General features: G+C 36.7%; 1 protein-coding gene across 1 annotated transcript in view; it reads right to left on the bottom strand.

Annotated features, from left to right (window-relative positions):
- Positions 1–19,951, bottom strand: part of LOC134527588 (protein flightless-1) — a 126,866-nt gene that overhangs the window by 71,808 nt on the left and 35,107 nt on the right. Inside the window, exons 7-11 of the mRNA XM_063360405.1 lie at positions 19,069–19,310; positions 15,783–15,877; positions 13,816–13,886; positions 3,624–3,870; positions 2,698–2,883 (exon numbers count right to left, since the gene is read on the bottom strand). Of these exons, the coding sequence (XP_063216475.1) occupies positions 2,698–2,883; positions 3,624–3,870; positions 13,816–13,886; positions 15,783–15,877; positions 19,069–19,310 (841 nt within the window). The remainder of the gene's footprint in view (positions 1–2,697; positions 2,884–3,623; positions 3,871–13,815; positions 13,887–15,782; positions 15,878–19,068; positions 19,311–19,951) is intronic.

Here is a 19,951-nt window from a genome sequence, read left to right as displayed (position 1 = left end):
ACATAGACAATTACACATGAAGATTCTTGCAGCAGCAGTTTTAAAGGCGGCCGGAATATGAGAACAAAGCCCAAGCAGAACATTCACCACCCGCTTCCCAGAAGTCCATAAAATACACTACCTTATATTGCAATACGACAAGAAACAAAAGAGCCTTCTCAGTTCTCTCCGGCACACCGACTACCTTCCCCTCCCGCAGTGAGCCAGGAGAGGGGTGGAAGCCAACCATTGCACTTAGGCTTGTCTTACACGGGCAGCAATGAGTACTTCAGGAATTGATTTGATCACTCGTTTGGTAAAAATTAAGTATCAGCTTTATAAAATTGTTGTCCAAACATGTCTCTTGCGGTTCTGTGTAATTTTTTTTATTGTTTAATATAAAGATGTTAATGGAAACTAAATATTTATTGTTTATATAAAAATACTTATACAAACTTCTTTCAGACATGCATAAATTTGAAGGTCCTTACAAATACTTGTAATGAACAAAGTCTTATTTATGGCATAGAAAAAAAATAACTGCACCAATATATTACCGAAGTGCTTCAGGTCAATTTAACTCATATATTTCACTTCAAAACAATGAAACCGGAGTGTAATGTTACTGCCATGAGTGAACAAGTAAAATAATAAATTATTTTTTCTTTGCACAATCTTTAATTAAAACAAAAAGATCACTTTTGTCATTGTTGCTGGTCAGCCAGTTTTTAATGCCTTGCTTAGGTATGATGCTGTAGGCTTTTTTTCAACTAAACAATATATACCAATTTTTAAAAGAATTCTGGCAGTAAATTACTTTTAACACACTACATTTAAATTTTTCAAAATTAAAATCATTGAGGTTATCTTCAGACTTATGTTTTGACTTAAAAATACCTAAGCTAACCATTCAAAACAAAGCCTTTCCTTCACATGCATGAACAGTAATTAATTGTTTACCTTTCCCTATTGTTTTTGTGATGCCAATTTTTGTACTTGACTGCAGACAAATTATGTTGTTTGAAGTATGAACATGATTTTGTCACCAATAACTATGCTTCCGCCAATCTTATGAAATTCATGCTTTTGTTCGAGAAAGCGCCCTCTCCCAACAACTAGTGCAGGCTTTTCAACCAAAATAATTCTCTTCGATTCGACAATTTTCCTGGCAAAAACCTTGCAACAAATTTCTCAAGTATTTTTCTGCAGTTCAAATAGTTGTCTTCGTGCAAAGCCTTATTTAACTTTTTTAATGTTGGGACCGATTCTTTTAGAGAATAATACTTGATTATTTTTTGTCTACTTTAATTACTTTCCTGTGCTCTGTTTATTTTACCTGATGCTGTAAAATAATCAAGCTGGTTTTGCTGTTTCCCTTTCTCTTGCTCAGAATTAGTTCTAGTGTTGATATTGAAACCCATATTGCAACACTAGATGTTTCAATAACACTCAGACCTGCCAACATTCAAATTTAAAAAATCATGAGGTCCTCGATAAAAATTTTCAGGCCCATAAATACAGGTTAGATATAAAAAACAACAAATGAGAATCTTTAAATTTAAGTGACATGCCTGTACATATGTTACATGGTCTCTGCTTCAAAATTTATTTTAACAAATTATAGGTTGCAGATTTAATTTAGTTGAACATAATTTAGCGCTGTTGTGTAGTGATCATGCACGGCCGCAACTAAAAAAGATGTAAAATAACATTCTGCTCGTGTAACACTATTATCATTGTTCACAGCAAAATTAATTTTTTTATTGGAAGCAATACACTTCACGTGTTAGTTGTGTTTTTTTGTAGCGACATGTTTCACAATGTCTCCTCTTCCACTATGCGAGACAGAAAAATCAGCACGGCACACGCTACAAAACGCAAAATTGCTTCCTTTACGTGACTCGAGTATTGATGGAAACTCGTTACTATAAGCTTTTGTAAAACTTGTTTTGTAACTTTTACAAACAAAATCTTGTGGCCCCGAAAAATCGTGAGGAAACACTATTTTGGCGTGAGGGCGTGAGATGGACCAAAAAATCGTGAGCCTCACACCAAAATCGTGAGAGTTGGCAGGTCTGAACATACTGTATATCAAAATTTCACTGAACTGTGTAGCAGCATTGTAAACTACATCACCCGCGCAGGTGTTCAGTAACCAGGATTGCGTAACACGGACAACGTGTGATTGATGTTCTCAGCTTGCTGGCCGCAGCTTGACTGGCCCACTACACTTTCTGATGCACTCATGTGACTGCCCGGTGACAGAGGGGTCTGCGCAGGGTTCTTTTGCTTCCTGTCGCGTTATAACTATATATATCTAAATTTATATTTTGTGACAGCAAAACCCAACCTGATTTGACAAGTGCCACGTATATAATCTATCAGTAAAACTACTTATTTATGAAGATTTTTTTTTTGTTGTCAGAGTTAACTGTTTGATCACCACAGAGAGTGCTGTTTTGCTGAACACTCAGTAGCAGGGCTCCTAAAGACAGTATGGGACCAAGCAGTGGTGGATCCAGGATTTTTGTTTGGGAGGGGCTTGACCCAGCTGAGGCTAGGCTTTATCAAGGCAAACACTAAAACAATGGTGGACCCAGATGCTTTTGGAGGGGGCTTGAGCCCCTTAGCCCCCCCTCTGGATCCGCTACTGGGAATTGAATAACATACATAGCTTTTTTTTTGTTGCAATGGGCCTCATGCCGGAAAGTGACTCACCGTGTCCTCGACGGTGAAGAAGCCGCTGGAAGTGCGACCACCCTCAATGTAGGTGACGTCCGAGTCGAACAGTGCCAGGAACTCCTCCGACTCCTCCGACTGCTCCTCGCGGACCGTTCGGCACTGCGCCCCGAGGAAGTTGCGCAGGTTCACCGCGTGTATGGCCGCGCACGCACGCTTGTCCAGCTGCCACCATTAAACACAGGTACTAATTACAATGAAATGGAATAACCAACACAGTGTGTGAAACCAAGCCTCATGACATGAGGAACATCTGTTACTCTGTTTCATCTGCTAGATTTTCATATTTGATGCGTATGGTTTTTATAATTGAACAACAGTACAGTTATTTATTCAACTTTCTTAATGTCAGTTGTGAAAATCACTGAGGATGCTGTGTGTCTGGATATACTGCCAACAAACACTGTCACCTGGTATGCCAAAGCAAATAGCATACATTAGTTCAGTTTAAAATATATATATATATATACAAAACATACAAGGTAAAATATTGCTGTTTTACTTCAAAAGCCTCAATGTCAATTAATAGAACTTAATTTTGTAAAAGATTCAGTTCAAAAATAAGTACTATCATTGCCCCTTACAAGCATTGGCTACTGATTTGATGTGTGAAAAATTTTGTAAATTTTTATTAAAAAGGAAAAAAAAAAACAGTAAACCCTTTAGAGTAGTTTTTTCTTGCCTGGAGTTTTTGTGGCTTAAAGATAATATTGCTTTAAGAGCATTTAAATGAAAAAACTACAGTCTCACACCTGAACCTCTAATTAGTCTCTTATGTTATAAATCAGAATTTGCAGCACTCTAGTTAGTCTCTTATGTTATAAATGAGAATTTGCAGCACATTGAGAAGTGTTGTATCGAGCTTCAACTGTACATAATTCCGCAGAAGCGTGACCTCTCCTCACCGTGGCCTTCAAGCCGATCCAGAAGTATATCTCCCAGGTGAGAGAGCCGGCATCGTCGACAGACGTCTTCAGCACGATGTAGCAGTCTCCCTCGTAGAACTTGCCGTGGGCCGCCTCCTCCACCTGGTTCGGCAGGAAGTTCTCTATCTCCCAGATGGTGAGTCCCGGGATCTGGCCTGCATCCTCGTCAAAGATCTCCGAGTAGTCCAGGGGCGGCTTCTCCAGCGACTCGTCCCAACGCTTTGGCCTGGGACGCGAACCCAACAGGCAGTCACAAGCTCTGACAGCTTTAATTTTAAAAATTTGGCTTTGTTAAAGCACAGTGGAATGCCTAAAGTTAACAGTGTCTAGCTACTACCAAAAGTTTTATCTGTGAAGTCATTGGCATTTAGTACTTACTTCATTTTTGAGAATGACTACAATTGTAATACAGACTTTGTTGTCTTTGAAATTCACTTGAATTCAAGATCTCTGTCTTAAAGAACGTAAACTTTTTACACACAACATTTAAAAATTGTAATGGAGCAAAAACTGTTGAAATTAATGTCTTTTGATTTCCATCTCTCACTGCCTAGCTTATAGGTCTGTGCCAATACTAGTTTTATTTATTCGAAGCGAATAATAAATTGAATGTTTACAATATTCGCAAAGTTGAATCAAATTGGGAATATAGTTCTCAACGAAGTATTAAACTTATTTTTAAAATACAAGATTGAAGTAAAAAAAAAAAGTTTAATGTTTGTAATGTTTGAACTGATTCAGTGATTAACCGATTGGGCCATACAACATTATCCAATAACAATTTTAAAATTACCATTCTTAATTTTAATATTCAGCATTCATAAAAGCAAACGGGTTGCCATCTTTTGATTTTTTTTAAGTTACCCAATTTTATTCAAGCAAAACATATACCATTCATAAAAAAAAAAAAACTAAAAATTTTTAATGAGAGAACCTAAGGCTTCCAATGTTTTAAAGCTTTGCAACAAATGAAAAGTTTCACATCAGACATAAAGGTTTGCATCACATCTGAAACTTCAATTAAAACAAATAGCAAATTTCCTGGAGAAGTCAAATTGAATATTAAGAAGAGCTTCAATTGATTTGCATAGTCAAAGCTTTGCACAAGCCTACTAGCTGGGTGCACAAACTCTAAGATTGCGGGGCAGCTTAGAGCAACACTGACTTTCGCATCACATGCTTCTTTGTCTCTATGCATTACACAACGAACTGGCGAGCAGTCTTCGTGTCTGTATCACTCCCCTATCAGACTTTGAGCAGTGATCCTATAAGTTCATGGTTCACATATCTATACTACTTACTATGGTGCATGACCCTACACTAATTATAATAGTAAGTACCAAAGTTTTATAGTATCATTAAAACACCATTTATAGATATTGAAAAATAAAGACTAGTAGCAGAAATATAAAACTTATGTTGAAGGTGATAAAAAAAAAGGAAAGAGAGAGCAAGAGTATGAGGTAAACACTTTAGTATATATAGCATGCATCTAATGTATGGTAAAATTAATAGGTTTTATTTTATGTCTGAATCAAAGTATAAGAAAATAAAAACTGCAATGGCTTAGCAGTTCCCTTTCTTTCATCCTCCCAACCAACACCTTACTTGTGTTAAAGGCACCTAATATGTGTTTTGGCATGAAGGACCCTTTTTTGTCAGTCAGGAAAAAGAAAATAAAAGATGAAATTTGCCGGTAGTTACTATGGAAGGGGCTGGTGAGGATGGGAGTGCATCTGGTCAGTCGCAGTACATTACCTACCGGCGGAACGAGTCAAGCTCGGCATGGCTTCCGAGTCCTAATGTTGTTACGTCTGTAGCCTCAAATGTTTTTTATCAGATGTATACAAGTTTCCTTCTTTTTGCCACACTTTGAACGAATATTACCACCAGGAGGCACCTCCTTACAAAAGTGTCAGTATACCTTGTTTCTACTCTCTCAACAACTAAACATGATACAAAATAATAAACCTCATAAAACTTCTTAGTTTCCAACAACATGGGACTGTGGATGCCTGAAAACAGCCAACTTAATCACCCCCGTTTGTGTGCTAATTTAAAGACACATGTTAATATTATGAGTATGCTGACAGTTGAAATATATTTTCAATTACTAAACTAGTTTTCTTCCCAATAAAAACACAGTTATCTGAAACCAAGGGTTTTGTTATTGGCTCCAAACAAATGTATTAAATCCAACTTTTACTACTTTCTAATCTAAAAAATCTTCTGGATCTTTTAAGTAGGTATGTGAATATTTCTAAAGTAAAAAAAAATTAGTATTTCACATGACTATTTTTCGAAGATCTGCAAAACCCTACTACTTACGTAATTTTCTTCCTATGACCGTATAAATTTTTACTTCACGTTTCCTGGTTTTCCTTCAGCACTCAGAAAATCCCAGACTTTACAAGGATTCTCTGATCTATAGTAACCCAGAGGTTTATGTATACACAGCCTTTACCCACCACAAGAACACAATTTTTCATTTCTCCCATGATGAATATAAATTTTTTGGTTCAAATTGAATTAGAATACAAATACCAAACATTCTTAAACACCTACATAAAATTTAAATGAGGCAGTCAGAATCAAAGTGATTTAAGTGAATACAGGATAGTTTTGAGAAAACTAGTCTCAAAGCCTCCAAAGAGCATTAAAATTTTGTTAAGTACGTAGTTGAAAACTTGCTACATGGCAGCACAAATCTTAAAGTGGACACATATACAGTCAAGTCTCATTAATACAAACCTGAGGGGACCAAAAAATTTGCACTTTGTAATAACGAGATTTGTATTAATCATATTTTATGCCTTCGAGAAAAATTACCTAACCAGGTACGTAGCGGAAAAAAATAAGTCGCATAAATATTACGATAAGGGATTTTTTTTTAATTTGAGAACATATTAACATACAGCATGCAATGTTAACCATTTTGTTACAGTAAATAAGGTATGCTAAATCAGATTGTTTTACAAAATAAACTTATTTATTTACATTATGTACATATTTGGTCATAAGTTAGACACTTCCATTACCAAAACAAGTTAATGATGCAATTATGTACAGGCCTAAGTACTATGTACTGTGATTTAGAAAAAGCCTTTGATTTTTAGTCATCACAATATACATACATGAATTACGTAATGCTCTTACAACAGAAACAAATGGGATAAATGCTGCAATAATTATACCGAGGGTTTAAAAAAGCTGTCAATTTTTGTCTGAACAATATTTTTTGACTTATAAGCACTTATTACAACAGAGCTTAATTTGTCAAATGCTGCCAGAGTTTCTTTACTTGCATCAATGCTTGATAACACATTTTCAAGTGTAGTTAATGCATTGCTGGCATCTTGTTTTGTGGGCAATACACACACATGCTCTTCTTCTTCTTCCTCTTCTTCATTCTCTATATTTTCTGCGACAGATTGAGAAGAACCAGCACACATTAAATCTTCATTTGATGGCAAGGCAAATGTTGCAACATTGTCGTCCACATGGAGGAAGTCATTGTATGTCTCCTGGAACTGAAAGTGTTCTTGAAGATGATCCCATCCTTCAATATTAGCCTCATCTTCTTCTCCAACTACATCACCTTCTTTTTCACCAAATCCAGCTTTCCTGAAGCTATTGGAAATGGTTGTGGTGCTCACCTCATCCCATGCCATGGAGATATTGCGAATTGCATACAACACATTCCATTTCATGTTGAAATTTCTTTGCAGTTCAAGCTGTCGAACCAAATGTCTAACAAGGCGTGCTTTGTACTTTGGTTTAAAACTCTGAATAATGCCCTGATCCAGAGGCTGAAGAAAACTTGTGTTTGGTGGTAGGAACATCAGTTTACATTCTTCAACTCCATCCCTTCAGCAGAATGTGCAGCACACCTATCAAGCATAAGCAAAATCTTTTTGTTTGCATAGGCCATCTTTCGATACAGTTTGATTAGCCATGCTTGAAAAATTTTTATTGTTACCCAAGCAACGAGTTTGCTTCATAGTCACATGGCAAGTGATTGATATTTTTGAAGCATCTGGGTTTGAGAAATTTACCCACAAGTGGGCTAAGTTTCTTGGTTCCATCTTGGTTACAGCACAAAAGTACCGTTACACGCTCTTTGCTGTTTTTCCTCCCATGACAATGTTCTGTTGGGCAAAAGGTTATAAAACACTCCAGTCTCATCAATATTATAAATGTCCTCAGGGCTGTATTGATCAAGTAATGACTTCACAGATTCCAACCAACCTCCTACATGTATCTTGTCAACTGCTGCAGACTCACCACACACACTTTTGGAGACTAAATTATTGCGGTCTTTGAAGCGTTGCAACCAACCACAACTACACTTGAAGTCGTCTATTCCTAATCGTAGAGCGATGTAATCAGCTTTTTGCTTCATCATAGGCCCTGATATAGAAAGATTTGCAGCACGCATTTCATAGTACCACTCGAGAAGTTTTTCCTCCATTTCACCATATTTAGGGCCACGAAGTCTTTTTCTACCCCTTAGAGCAATTGCAGCATCACGAGCACCAACAATGTTGTTCCAATGTTTTAGTATCGTCAACAACGAAGAAAGAGGAAGATCAAATTCTTTCACGATTTCAGTTCTTGTTTTCTTGCAGCTGTCCACTTCATTTATGATTTTAAGCTTTTCCGCTAACGTTAACTCGTTTCGTTTGCGTTTTGTATTCATTGATACAAATAAATGCAAATCTGCCACGCACAAAGAACAATAATTAGTTATTCGTGCACAGTTTCAGATAAATCACTGTATGCAACGTAATATAAACAATGGCAGTGACAATGTCATAGACTTACGTATTTCGGTTATACCATAAAAAAATAATACACAACCCAACGAAAAACAATATACTTATAGGCATATTGCATTCCGTAGTTCCACATTTCGCCACCAGAGGCGTGAAAATTTTAAATATCTGAAGTGCATTGACGCAGAGAACCAAACATTATCCGTTGCATGTTTACACAAATCGATGCTAGAGGCGTGCCCGTGATGTATATATTTCTTTACTTCAGCTCCAGCGCGAGTATTGCTGCTGTCACTGTGTTCATCTCTGATTTTTCGGTGTGTTTATTTTCATTTCTTACAATGGCAAAGAGCGATAAATTTGCTACGTTCCGCAAACGTTTTTGGCATTCCGAGAGAAGTAATTAAAATTCGTATTAACTAGGGAGGTGCCGGTCGAATCCTCCAATCCTCAAATCCCACCGAATCTCTAGTATTCGAAAGATTCAAAATTCGAGGGATAAGATTCGGGATTCGAGGAAAAATATTTAAAAACTTAAATGCTTACAATTTATTGGCCTGTTCACGTTTTCCTTGGAACACATCCTATTGAGGTACAGTAGAACGTCGTTAATACGTGATGGTCGGGACCGAGATAATCATGGATTACAGAATTTCACGGACTAGCAACTAAAAGCCTGGAAGGTCTTGTCAAGCTTCTCAGAGACCGGCAAAACAAAAAAAACGGATAATCCGTTCAAGGTAAGGGCCGGCCGTCTTCGAATTAGTGTCTCGGCTTAAAAAAGTACAGCACTGCCTAGCCATTAGTTCACGGTCATTTACAACAGTGAAGAGAGAAAGATAAGATCCTGCTGACCTTGCACACCACCACCCACACTCCCCCCCACAATCTTCGTACAGCGGAATGCCAGCCAGACGCATCACTCGCCAGGCGCCTGCCGTGCGTTGGCGGGTGGAAACAAACAAAGGGAGACAGGAAGCAGAAGTCAGGACATCCCCCTCAAGTTTAAAGAGTGACAAATATGACAGCTGAAAGGGGGGCGACACAAAGGGTCGGTACAAACAGCGTGGCAGAGTTTGGCGGCCCACGAGATGGCTTGCAGTGTTTGCCGGCCGCCGGCCCGCGTGACGTTAATTTTAAGGGCTGACAATTTTTACTTCTTTTTTTTTCTGCTCTTTTAAATCATCCCGGATTATCCCATTCCCGAATTAGCACGTCACGGATTAACGAGGTTCTACTGTAACGTACTTTTAATTCTTTATTATATAAAAAAATTTTGAAGCATGTACTGATTGGGAAACTTACTTTATATTCATGAACATGGATGCATTGTTGCTACATTGGCATTAAATAAGGCATAAATCACAGCTGTATTCTCAGAATATGCTAAAAAATAAAATAAAGCACATTTAGGATCTAGACTAGTAATATGAATCTTGTTTTTTTTTAATAACATTACCGAGAAATCTGTTACTTAGTAATACAACAATAATGCCGACTTTCATCACAAGTTACGGTCACACATGTAGTAATACAATGAAATAATGAATGACAAAAATTAATACATTATACAATTATTATTTTAATTGCGATTCAATTTTAAATATTCTGATACACGTTCTATTTATGAATTTTTTTAGGACCAAGTTTGGTTTGTGTAGACTACCAACGTTAAAATATGTATTAATTGAGAATTCCACGATGGCCAACCAATGAATTAGTTAGCCAATCATTTTGAGCAACACAAAAAATAACTAATATTAATATAAAGAATTTTAATGGGTAAACTTTTAACTTCGGGCATATTAATCACTATGCTTTAGTGAGGCTTAATTTTAAAAGACGCACGACAATATTTCTTATGGCCTAAAATCATTGAAGCCAAGATGGCACCTTTCAGTTTCCATTAAATATTTCAGGAAAGCGTTTATCTTCATTTGGGACTTTAAACAAATGTCAAGTTGGTAACTACAAAATATTGTTCCGTCGGATGTTGAATTTCGTTTTTCGATTTCCGTGGATACATGAATCACTGTACCCACAGATAATGCCTGAATGCCTTAAATCCACCAAGTCTGATTCTACAGCAATTGATGAAGTGACCAGATTCTTACGTGATCCTATAAAATAATTAACTCAGAAATAAACATCCTCGAATACTGGAAAACTCAGTCTGCATGTTCACCCAGGCTACATAAACTGTCCAAAAAATATTTGTGTTCACCACCTGCGACAGTGTTCTCTGAACGTTTGTTCAGCACTGCAGGAAACATATGTGACCAAAAGCGGAATCATCTTGATCCAGACCATGTCAAAATCCTTGTTTTTTTTAAATAAAAATTTGAAGGGTTAAATAATTCTGCATAATGTTTAATTTTTTCTCTTAACTTATAAATTATTTTATAATTAACCCTTGAGATCTGGATTCGGATTCGAGGGGTGGATTCGAGGTACTGTTTGAGATTCGAATTCGAGATTCGGATTCGGGAAAAATGGGATTCGACCCATCGCTAGTATTAACCATTATAATTATATGTACAAATACTTCTGTGTGGGACGAAAACCAACTTTGAATTACATATTAACCGTATTTCGTATAAAACGAAGTCTGTACCATTTAAAAGCATATTCTGTTTGCCGGAACCAGAAAATTGTTTCATATAAACAGGAACTTCATATTAAACGGGTTCGTATTAATGAGACTTGACTGTATCCTTTTGGGACAACAGTTTCACTATGCCTACAAAAATAGGTTTCATACTATCATTCAACTAAATATCATATCTCTATTGTATTAATTACACCACTTGTCTTCTAGCCACATCATATAATAAATGTAAGAAATTTTTTTTAAACATGTTTTGATAATTTCTGGATTACAGTTTAACCCCTGTCTCAACTAGCAGTTCTACTGTTCACTTTGCACATGTTGAAATAAAATGATCAAAAATGTTGGGAGGAAGCAGGAAACAAACAAAAATTACCAAGTTACTGGATTAAGTAATTTATACCAAGTATATACTGATGTACTGTATCCATAAAAATATAATTTTAACCTTAATAAAGAACACAAGTGAAACCTACAAAGAGAGTTTTGAATTTGTTCACCTTCAAAACATTTCAAAATTACATACTGTAATTAGATCAATTTTGTAATGCGGTAAATATTTATAGCTTAACAAAAACAAATGATATCTAAAGTAGAGCTGGGCCGATCACCTATTTTGCCGATCATGCCGATGCCGATCATCTGCTGCCGATCTTGCCGATCTTCTGAGCCGATTAGAGCCTTTCAAGTACCTCTGATTACACGTTGCTTTTGACGGATCACTATAAACGGTGAAATATTCCCATTCAAAACGACTTTTCATTGACATGATTACTTATAAATCACCACACACACAATTAACTGCGTTAAAATGTAATAAGGTCAAACCAAATCTTCACGTAATCACAACTCCGTCATTCTGTGATCCGTGTGTGCCGGTAGATGTCAGCGATGATAATTTTATTGCCCTTCCTTCCCCCCAGTGCCGCCAATAAACTTTCAATAATTCCCGATTGTAAGTTAATTTGTGAATACGAAATACAGTAGAACCTCGTTAATTCGTGATGGTCGGGACCAAGATAATTACGGATTACCGAATTTCACGGACTAGCGATTATAAGCCCGGAAGGTCTTGTCAAGCTTCTCAGACACCAGCGTGCAGCTGGGTTAAGGCCAAGGTCATGTGACGTAGCATCTCCCGAGGCTTACTGCGCCTTGGCAGCAAATGGATAAAAATAGTAAACTCCCCATTATTCGTGTTAATTGGGACCCGCCGATGCCCGGATAATTGAAATTCTGTAAAAAAAAATAATAAACCCGGATAATCTGTTAACGGTAAGGGCCGCCTTCGAATTAGTGTCTCGGCTTAAAAAAATACAGCACTGCCTAGCCATTAGTTCACGGTCATTTACAACAGCCGAAGAGAGAAAGATAAGATCGTGCTGACCTTGTACACATAAATTTTGGGTAGCCCCCCGCCCCCCTCCCCTCTTCGTCCAGCCAGACACGTCACTCGCCAGGCGCCTGCCATGCGTTGGCGGGCGGAAAATAACTCAACAGCACGTGAAACAACATTCAAACAAACGGGAGACGGGAAGCAGAAGTCAGGACATCCCCCTCAAGTTTAAAGAGTGACAAATGTGATATCTGAAAGGGGGGCGACACAAAGGGTCGGTACAAACAGCGTTGCAGAGTTTGGCGGCCCACGTGATGGCTTGCAGTGTTTGCCGGCCGCCGGTCCGCGTGACGTTCATTTTAAGCGCTGACAATTTTAGCTTCTCTTTTTTTTTTTTTTTTTGCACTTTTAAATCGTCCCGGATTATCCGATTCCCGAATTAGCGCGTCACGGATTAACGAGGTTCTACTGTACCACTAAATGGAGAACAAAACTCTTCATCAACCAGGTTTTTATACAAAAGAAAGTTAGGCTCTATTTCCTGCTAAACAGGATAAGAATATTAATTTCGCTAAACAAAACTTTCAATAGGCCATATTTAGCGAGAAAAAACTAAATAGATGAATTCCCGAAGAGGTAGGTAGATGTTTACTAACCACGAGACTACTAGCGCCATTAATCCGTACGAATTCCGTCGCGCGACGCGCGTCACTCTAATCTCTGGCATAACATAACCAAACTAAACAACAGTCGCCATTTGCCATTGTGGTACGTAATATTAACCGTAAATGGTAGACAAATACATAGTTTTGGTTCGTAAATGATAAATAACTTTGCAAATAGTATAATGGAAAATTATTTTACCGAAAGTACCGTAAATATACGTATAAATTGATACTTAGGTATGTAACTGTTCAATGTTTAAAAAACTTACGCTGTTTGTTTACTTTATTGGTATTTTTTTTCGTGTGTGGTTAGTTTTAAATTATTAAATCCTATTATTTTTCGATGAATAATTGAATTTTCTTCCCGAAAAGTACCGTAAACAAAAATAGAAAGTTGTTAGGTATAGGTAATTATTCAATGTTATAAGTTTGCAGTAGGAGACCAATGATCGGCTCAAATAATCAGCTACGTTTTGCCGATCATTATGATCGGCAAAATTAACAAAATCGGCCGATTATTACGATCGGGGATCGGCATCGGCCCAGCTCTAATCTAAAGTGGCTCCCCCTCCTTCTCCTTTAGTTCAGTTAACTGGGATTTTATTAGTTATTTTTATGTGTAAGTAATTGAAGCTGAATCAAATATGAATAATATATTACAAATTTTGATATTTGACATTTAAAATATTTGCAGAGCTTGACCACGATACCATGATGTTGGTCTCCTCTAACCTACTACGAGAAGCTCTAAACATGCATGATGTATCGTAGTTACTGAACAACTTACTTCAGGGATTCAGCCTTCACTTCCTCCAAAGTTTTCTGCTTGTTCTTGTCTTTCGCTACGTCTTTCATTCCCTGCACAGCGAATCAACAAGCAAATTTAGACATGCACAGGAGAAGAGAAAAACACACAATTAGACATTTAAGGCAAAATTCCCTGCTGTCTTTGAATTTCAAATTCTAGGTCACAGCTCTCATATCAAGTTTTTTTTGCTTGACACCGTATAGATTCTGGCTTCAGGCACTTTATGAAGTCAACTTTTGTAGACTGGAGTAATTATAACAGCTGTAGTCATCAGCATAAAATAAGTTAGTATTTCATCTCTGCATTTTCAGACAAAAGCCTTAATAGTACACTGCCCCTCAACATAACACCCTAATTTGTTACAGGCCAAAAGAGTTTTCATCAAAATAGCAATCATTGAATATATTTTTTCCATAACAGTGTATGTTAATAAAAAAATTGTTTTCCCAACCACAGAAATGTGTTTTTGGACTACCATTTCAATCAAGACACTGCTGCCAATGAAATCTGTTTACCATATTAACTATTAATTTAAATACATTTATATAAACAATTGAATTACATTTTGGTTTTGAGAATACAATTTTAAAAAAAAATAACATGATTTTTCCTTTAAATAGGAGCAAGGACAACCACCTCCACCTCCAAGGCATACCCCGCTGGGGATACCAACACAAACACCCCCTTTTCGATTTGATTATTCCCCTCTACCCCACCCATGAACTTGCACTAAGGCAAAATCTGTGCATAAACCAAACAGGCAGCAATGGAGACACTGTTAAGCAGAATGTGCATGTGTCTATAACTAGTACATGAAGGTGCCATGCAAATATTTTTTGAACAGGTATATTGGGATGAAAATTATGTTTTTTGAGAGAAACACTTCTTAAAATGCTGTTAAAACTCATTTAATTTCGACCTATTTAAACAGCATGTTGAAATTACTTGAAGGTTTTCAGTCAATTGATTTCTTTAAGTAGTGAGGGAGTAGAAAAGATGTGATTAATAGGAAGGGAGCCCAATAAAATTATTTGCCTCCCTAAGTCCTTAATTTTTCTCAATGGCCCTGATCATGACCAATTGGAAAAGGGTTTAAAAGTGATGGAAAAAAGATCTCTAAAAAATGAGAAATGAGAGAAACTGTTAAAAGTAACAGTCCTCAACTATGACCTTGTTGTGTCATAAGTTATAAGGCTTGCAAGCAAGAGCAAGATGACAGAACAAAGGCAGTTTTTGTTCTGGCCGCAGAATCAACAAGCCCCTCCTCCCCTCCCGAGATATTTGGTAACTTTATTTCTTGCTTAGTGGCATCTGCCATGAACAGCTATAGCTAGATGCGTGGAGTCGCCCATATATTTGAATAATTTTTGAAAATGTTCCGTTGCTTATCTAACAACACGTTTTTATAAGCACATGTATAATCTTACAGATAAACACATTCGTGAACAAAAGTCTGAAATTTTATTTTTCAAGTGCAAGTTGTCTGAAATTAAGATGATTGTATCATCTTTGACTCCCATTACCATCCAAATCACACTGACGTTTTACCGCTACAGTAATAATCTTTTACTGCCATGCCACTATGTTTGCGCTCATCTGTTTCATGATTAAAAAACTAACTACACAAATACAAAAAAAAATTTGACAATACTGGTAAATGGATACAAATATTTTTTGAAAACAATCATTTACAAAGAAATGTGCATGTAATTCGAAGGTAAAAAAAAAAATCTGACAGCCTATTTAACTTGCATTTGAAAGTCATTTCCAATTATGAAAAAGGGTTTGGTAATTTTTTGCTAATTCTCTAGTTAAGATTTTTTGGGGTCTCTGCTTATCACACCTAAAACTTGGATAGACAATTCAAAATTAAAATGATGGAAACTGAAAATTCTCCAAGCAGGTAGGGACTACTGCCCCCTAACGGCCGGTCCAAACCAATGCACCTTCAGGATCTTGGCTTGGTCTTGATCCGCCTCCTCTTGGTCCCTGCGGCCCCTGCGCAGCCTCATTTTCCGTGCTATTGGGTCTTTGCTAGCATCTGCAACAGTAAACAAGCAAACAAAACAACGCTTCATGTCTCGCCCACATCGGAAAGATTCAAAACTAAAGGTGATAATGTGAGAATGGATAACTAATGGAACTAACAGGCCGGTACAAAACGGAGTGTTCCAAGAAAGACCTCTCTGCAATGTCCGCTGTTTACCGATTGAGAAAAATCGGCGTTCGACCCCGCCGGGAGTCAAATCCAGAGTATCTCAACCACCACTAACACTTTAACGATACTTACTTGAAAACTCGACATTGGTGTCAATCACCTAGCTTATACTTAATCCATTGTAAATAGTACCTTGTAATCACAAACGGGACTGGAACATAAAACCCAAACTTCAAAGCACTAACGATAGTTGAAGTTTGTCATGGAATGTTGGGAGCTGAAAGCATGGGAAAAAGCTCACACAAAAACAACAATTTTGGGACAAAGTATCATCATGAAAACCTGTCAAGATAGACACGTGAAGATTGTGTAGGGTGCCAGTTCACGGACATTTAAAACAGTGTGAAAGGGAGGGAGAACCATCAACACTGCTACTGGGCCAAACCTACACGCATTCACAGAAGCAAACACGACTGGTTTAGTTTTAGATCTTTCCTCTCCTACAGCTTGTTTGTGACCGTGTGTCATATATGTTAGACTTTAACATTACATTAAAGCCGCACACACACTGGGTACCAACTTATGTGCAGCATCGTATTGTACTCTACATTTACACTGTTGGATGCAATGTGCATTATATACAGGCTGGTTAAGCTGGTTGACGTTGGGTGAAATATATATAAAGCAATCACTATGCTGAAAATGTAAATAAAAGGTAGCATTCAATCCCCAAATCTGTGCAAAACATCTTAATTAGCCAGCATTCAAAAATAACGGGTGCTATCCTGAGCTTACAGTGTACATGGAGGAAATGAATAAAATAAATGATAAATTAGAGATTACTACAAATTTTATATATATAAGATGCAAAAACACAAATAATTATACAATTTGTTAAATCAGGAATAATGATAGCATAACACTCAGAATAACTAACCAATATATCATAGATAAAGTTTCCCTGAAACCCAATAATATTAAAAATATATCTGAATAAAAATTGGATATAAAAAATGTAGTATTCAGAGGTCTGATAATGTACCAGTTAATAAAATTTCCTAATACACTTATTACACGGATAGATCCAAATTTATATAAATGCACAAAATAATTGTTTGAATAGGGTTTTATCTAGCTCCGACACAATATCTTTCCCCCTGAATCCCTGGATCCACAAATGTTCTCTCTCCAAACTTTGAATAAATTATTAAAAATAGAAACTTAACTTTCAGTTTTCAAAGTTAAGTGTCAATAATAGACGAGACACTCTATTTTATGAAAATATGTATTTTGTTGTTTCATTTGAAATTGTTCAAAACTTCAAAGTTTTGAAATGTTGTTTCTCACTGCTGCTCTGCCATGCTGACATCACAGCGACAGATGCAGGAGACACACAAATCAAAACGTAAACAATAGAATCAAAGTTCTGAAATACCACTGTTTTTCTTTTAAATTAGTATCAATGTTCACATTTTAAATATAACAGTAGGTATTAATCACATAAAATACATCAATGCTCCTTTAGAGGGGTAGCAGCAATTGCATTATAAGCGGGACACTAGTCAAATCGAAGACTATGTTCAAAATAGAATAAAAATATATTGAACACGAAAGTGTAGAAAATGTCTTAATATTCATGAATAAGAAATAAAATAATGATTAATAGTCTTCACATGATGTGTGTCTGTTACTGCACAAGCTGAACGCCCGCGCAGTAGCCAGCCACGTCACTTACTGACGCCGTTCGGCCTGACCAGCCAGAGGGCGGCAAACACAACAAAACAGTGCAGTTACTAGTTCTTTATCCGCACTGCTCATATATTTTAATTATACAATTTATACTTACTCGTGACATTTATTAAGAACCAACACAGGCTAGTTATTTAAGCACATATTCAACCACACACTGCAATTTTTAACCACAGTGAAAAGCTCAAATTAGAGTTGCACTAAAAGTTTTTAAACAAACAATCAGCGTAAAATATGCAAAACATTCAGAAGTAAATAAGTTATTTATAATAGATCTTAAATTTTACTTAACTCTTTTATCCTCGGAGCCTGCCTCAGGAGGACAACTGCTTTATTTTATTTTATTGGAACTCTACACGGGACTTTGACAATAACCAATGTGGATGCATTGGACTTCAGTTAAACCAATTTGTGTTGCAGGAAGTGTTATCCGTTTAAATATTATTTTTGTTTTGATGTTAACTGCCGTGAAGTACGGAAGCCAGAAGAGTGTAATAAACGAATCTTGCTAGAACCATGTGTTTCTCTTAGACACGTGGGAATTCATGAAAGTGTTGAGGCATGTGAAACGCCTTAAGAGACCATATGTTTAGTCTAATGTGTCGGACACCGAGAGTGAACCAGGTTTTTACATAAGGTGTTACTATAAGAGTCATGTTTTACTTTTTACCACAATTGGGCTACGCATGCCCTGAGTCAGAGTTTTAGCTGGGTGCCTGTTGCCATTAACCACACGACCACATGGTGGCGCCCATAGCAATATGTCGCCACAGTCTCACCAACAAACTCTCATGACCCCAGTGTCTACACTATTACAGGAATTTTGCATTGTTTTATTTTTTTTTCCTGTTAAATTTATAAGTATAAAAACTCAATAAACATAAAAAATCTTATATTCTGGTACAATAATCTTGCTACCACTATCCTGCTTTAAGTATTTATAACTTAAATTAATAAACAATACAATTTTAACAGTACTTTGTAGTCTAGCACATTAACACTCATCTTTCAAATGTAGCCACATTTTAACTAATTAAAGTGAAATAACTAAAATAGATGTAGTAATACTAGTCTCATTTGTTAATAAACCCTCAGAACAGCATCTGTTTGGGAAAAGGCTGGAAAAAATAGTTGTAACCCTGGTTAGAAGAAACGGTTGTTTTTCTAGGATAAACAGCTAGACATGATAGGAACGGAATACTTATTCTATAATTGATACAATTAGGGAGAAAATTAAAAAAAAACAGTGAGACTAATCCAAAAAAAAAAGGTGAATCACGTAGTTACTCCTGCATCCTGTAGTATGAGGGTGTGCCAGCACTCACTGTTTGACTGCGGGGGGACGGGCACGTTGGCGCCGGCCAGACGCAGTTGGTGCTGCAGCGAGAAGTCGATGTTGTAGAACTCCACCCCAGCACCCCGCTGTGCCTCGAGGGGCTTGGGCGGCATCACGAGGTCCGGGTTGTCTCGCAGGTCCAGAGTCTCCAGGTCCGTCAGCAGGTGGATGGCATCGGGCAGCGTGATGAGGCGGTTCCCTGTCAGGATCAGCTTCTTCAGGGACCCGCACCTGGGAGGAGAGCCTTCAACTTTCCATACTATTTACTTGACAGTATTTTCTGCTTGATAGTCATTTACACTTATTAGTTTCTACATATTTTTATGCATAAAACATTAGTGTTCATTATTAATTTTAATTGTTTTACACAATTATGAATGTCCTTAACATTTTTGCACTTATTATTTAATCAAACATGGTATAAAATAAGTACAGATTGTTTTCATGAATATGATTAGTATACATTAAAATCACCAATGAAGAAAAACTATTTACAGCATGATATGCTAAAAAAAGTCCACAAATTTACCTATAATGAAAAAAAAAAACTAGCATTCCTACTAATGATGTTGGTTATAAGAATAAGCTATTCCTTGTTCTTGGTAAATTTTTGTTTCTTTCGGTCTTCAGATTTAGGTTAACCTCCACACAATTTCCAGTCACACCAAGACACAGTATAAAAAGTTGGGATGGTCACGTCGAAAAACATAAAATCTCTAGTATTTTAAAGATTTGATATAAAAAATATATCACACAAATATATTGGAGGGAACTTACTAAATTAAAAAATCCTAAACTGACGACTCTGAGTTTATATTATCTTTTTGTGTTTTTCTTCTTAGCTAGCCAATTATAGATTCCCAAGATATTGT

This window comes from Bacillus rossius, chromosome 1, assembly GCF_032445375.1.
Source record: "Bacillus rossius redtenbacheri isolate Brsri chromosome 1, Brsri_v3, whole genome shotgun sequence".
Taxonomy (NCBI): domain Eukaryota; kingdom Metazoa; phylum Arthropoda; class Insecta; order Phasmatodea; family Bacillidae; genus Bacillus; species Bacillus rossius.
The sequence above is the reverse complement of the archived record's forward strand: the minus strand, read 5'-3'. Positions and strand labels throughout refer to the sequence as shown.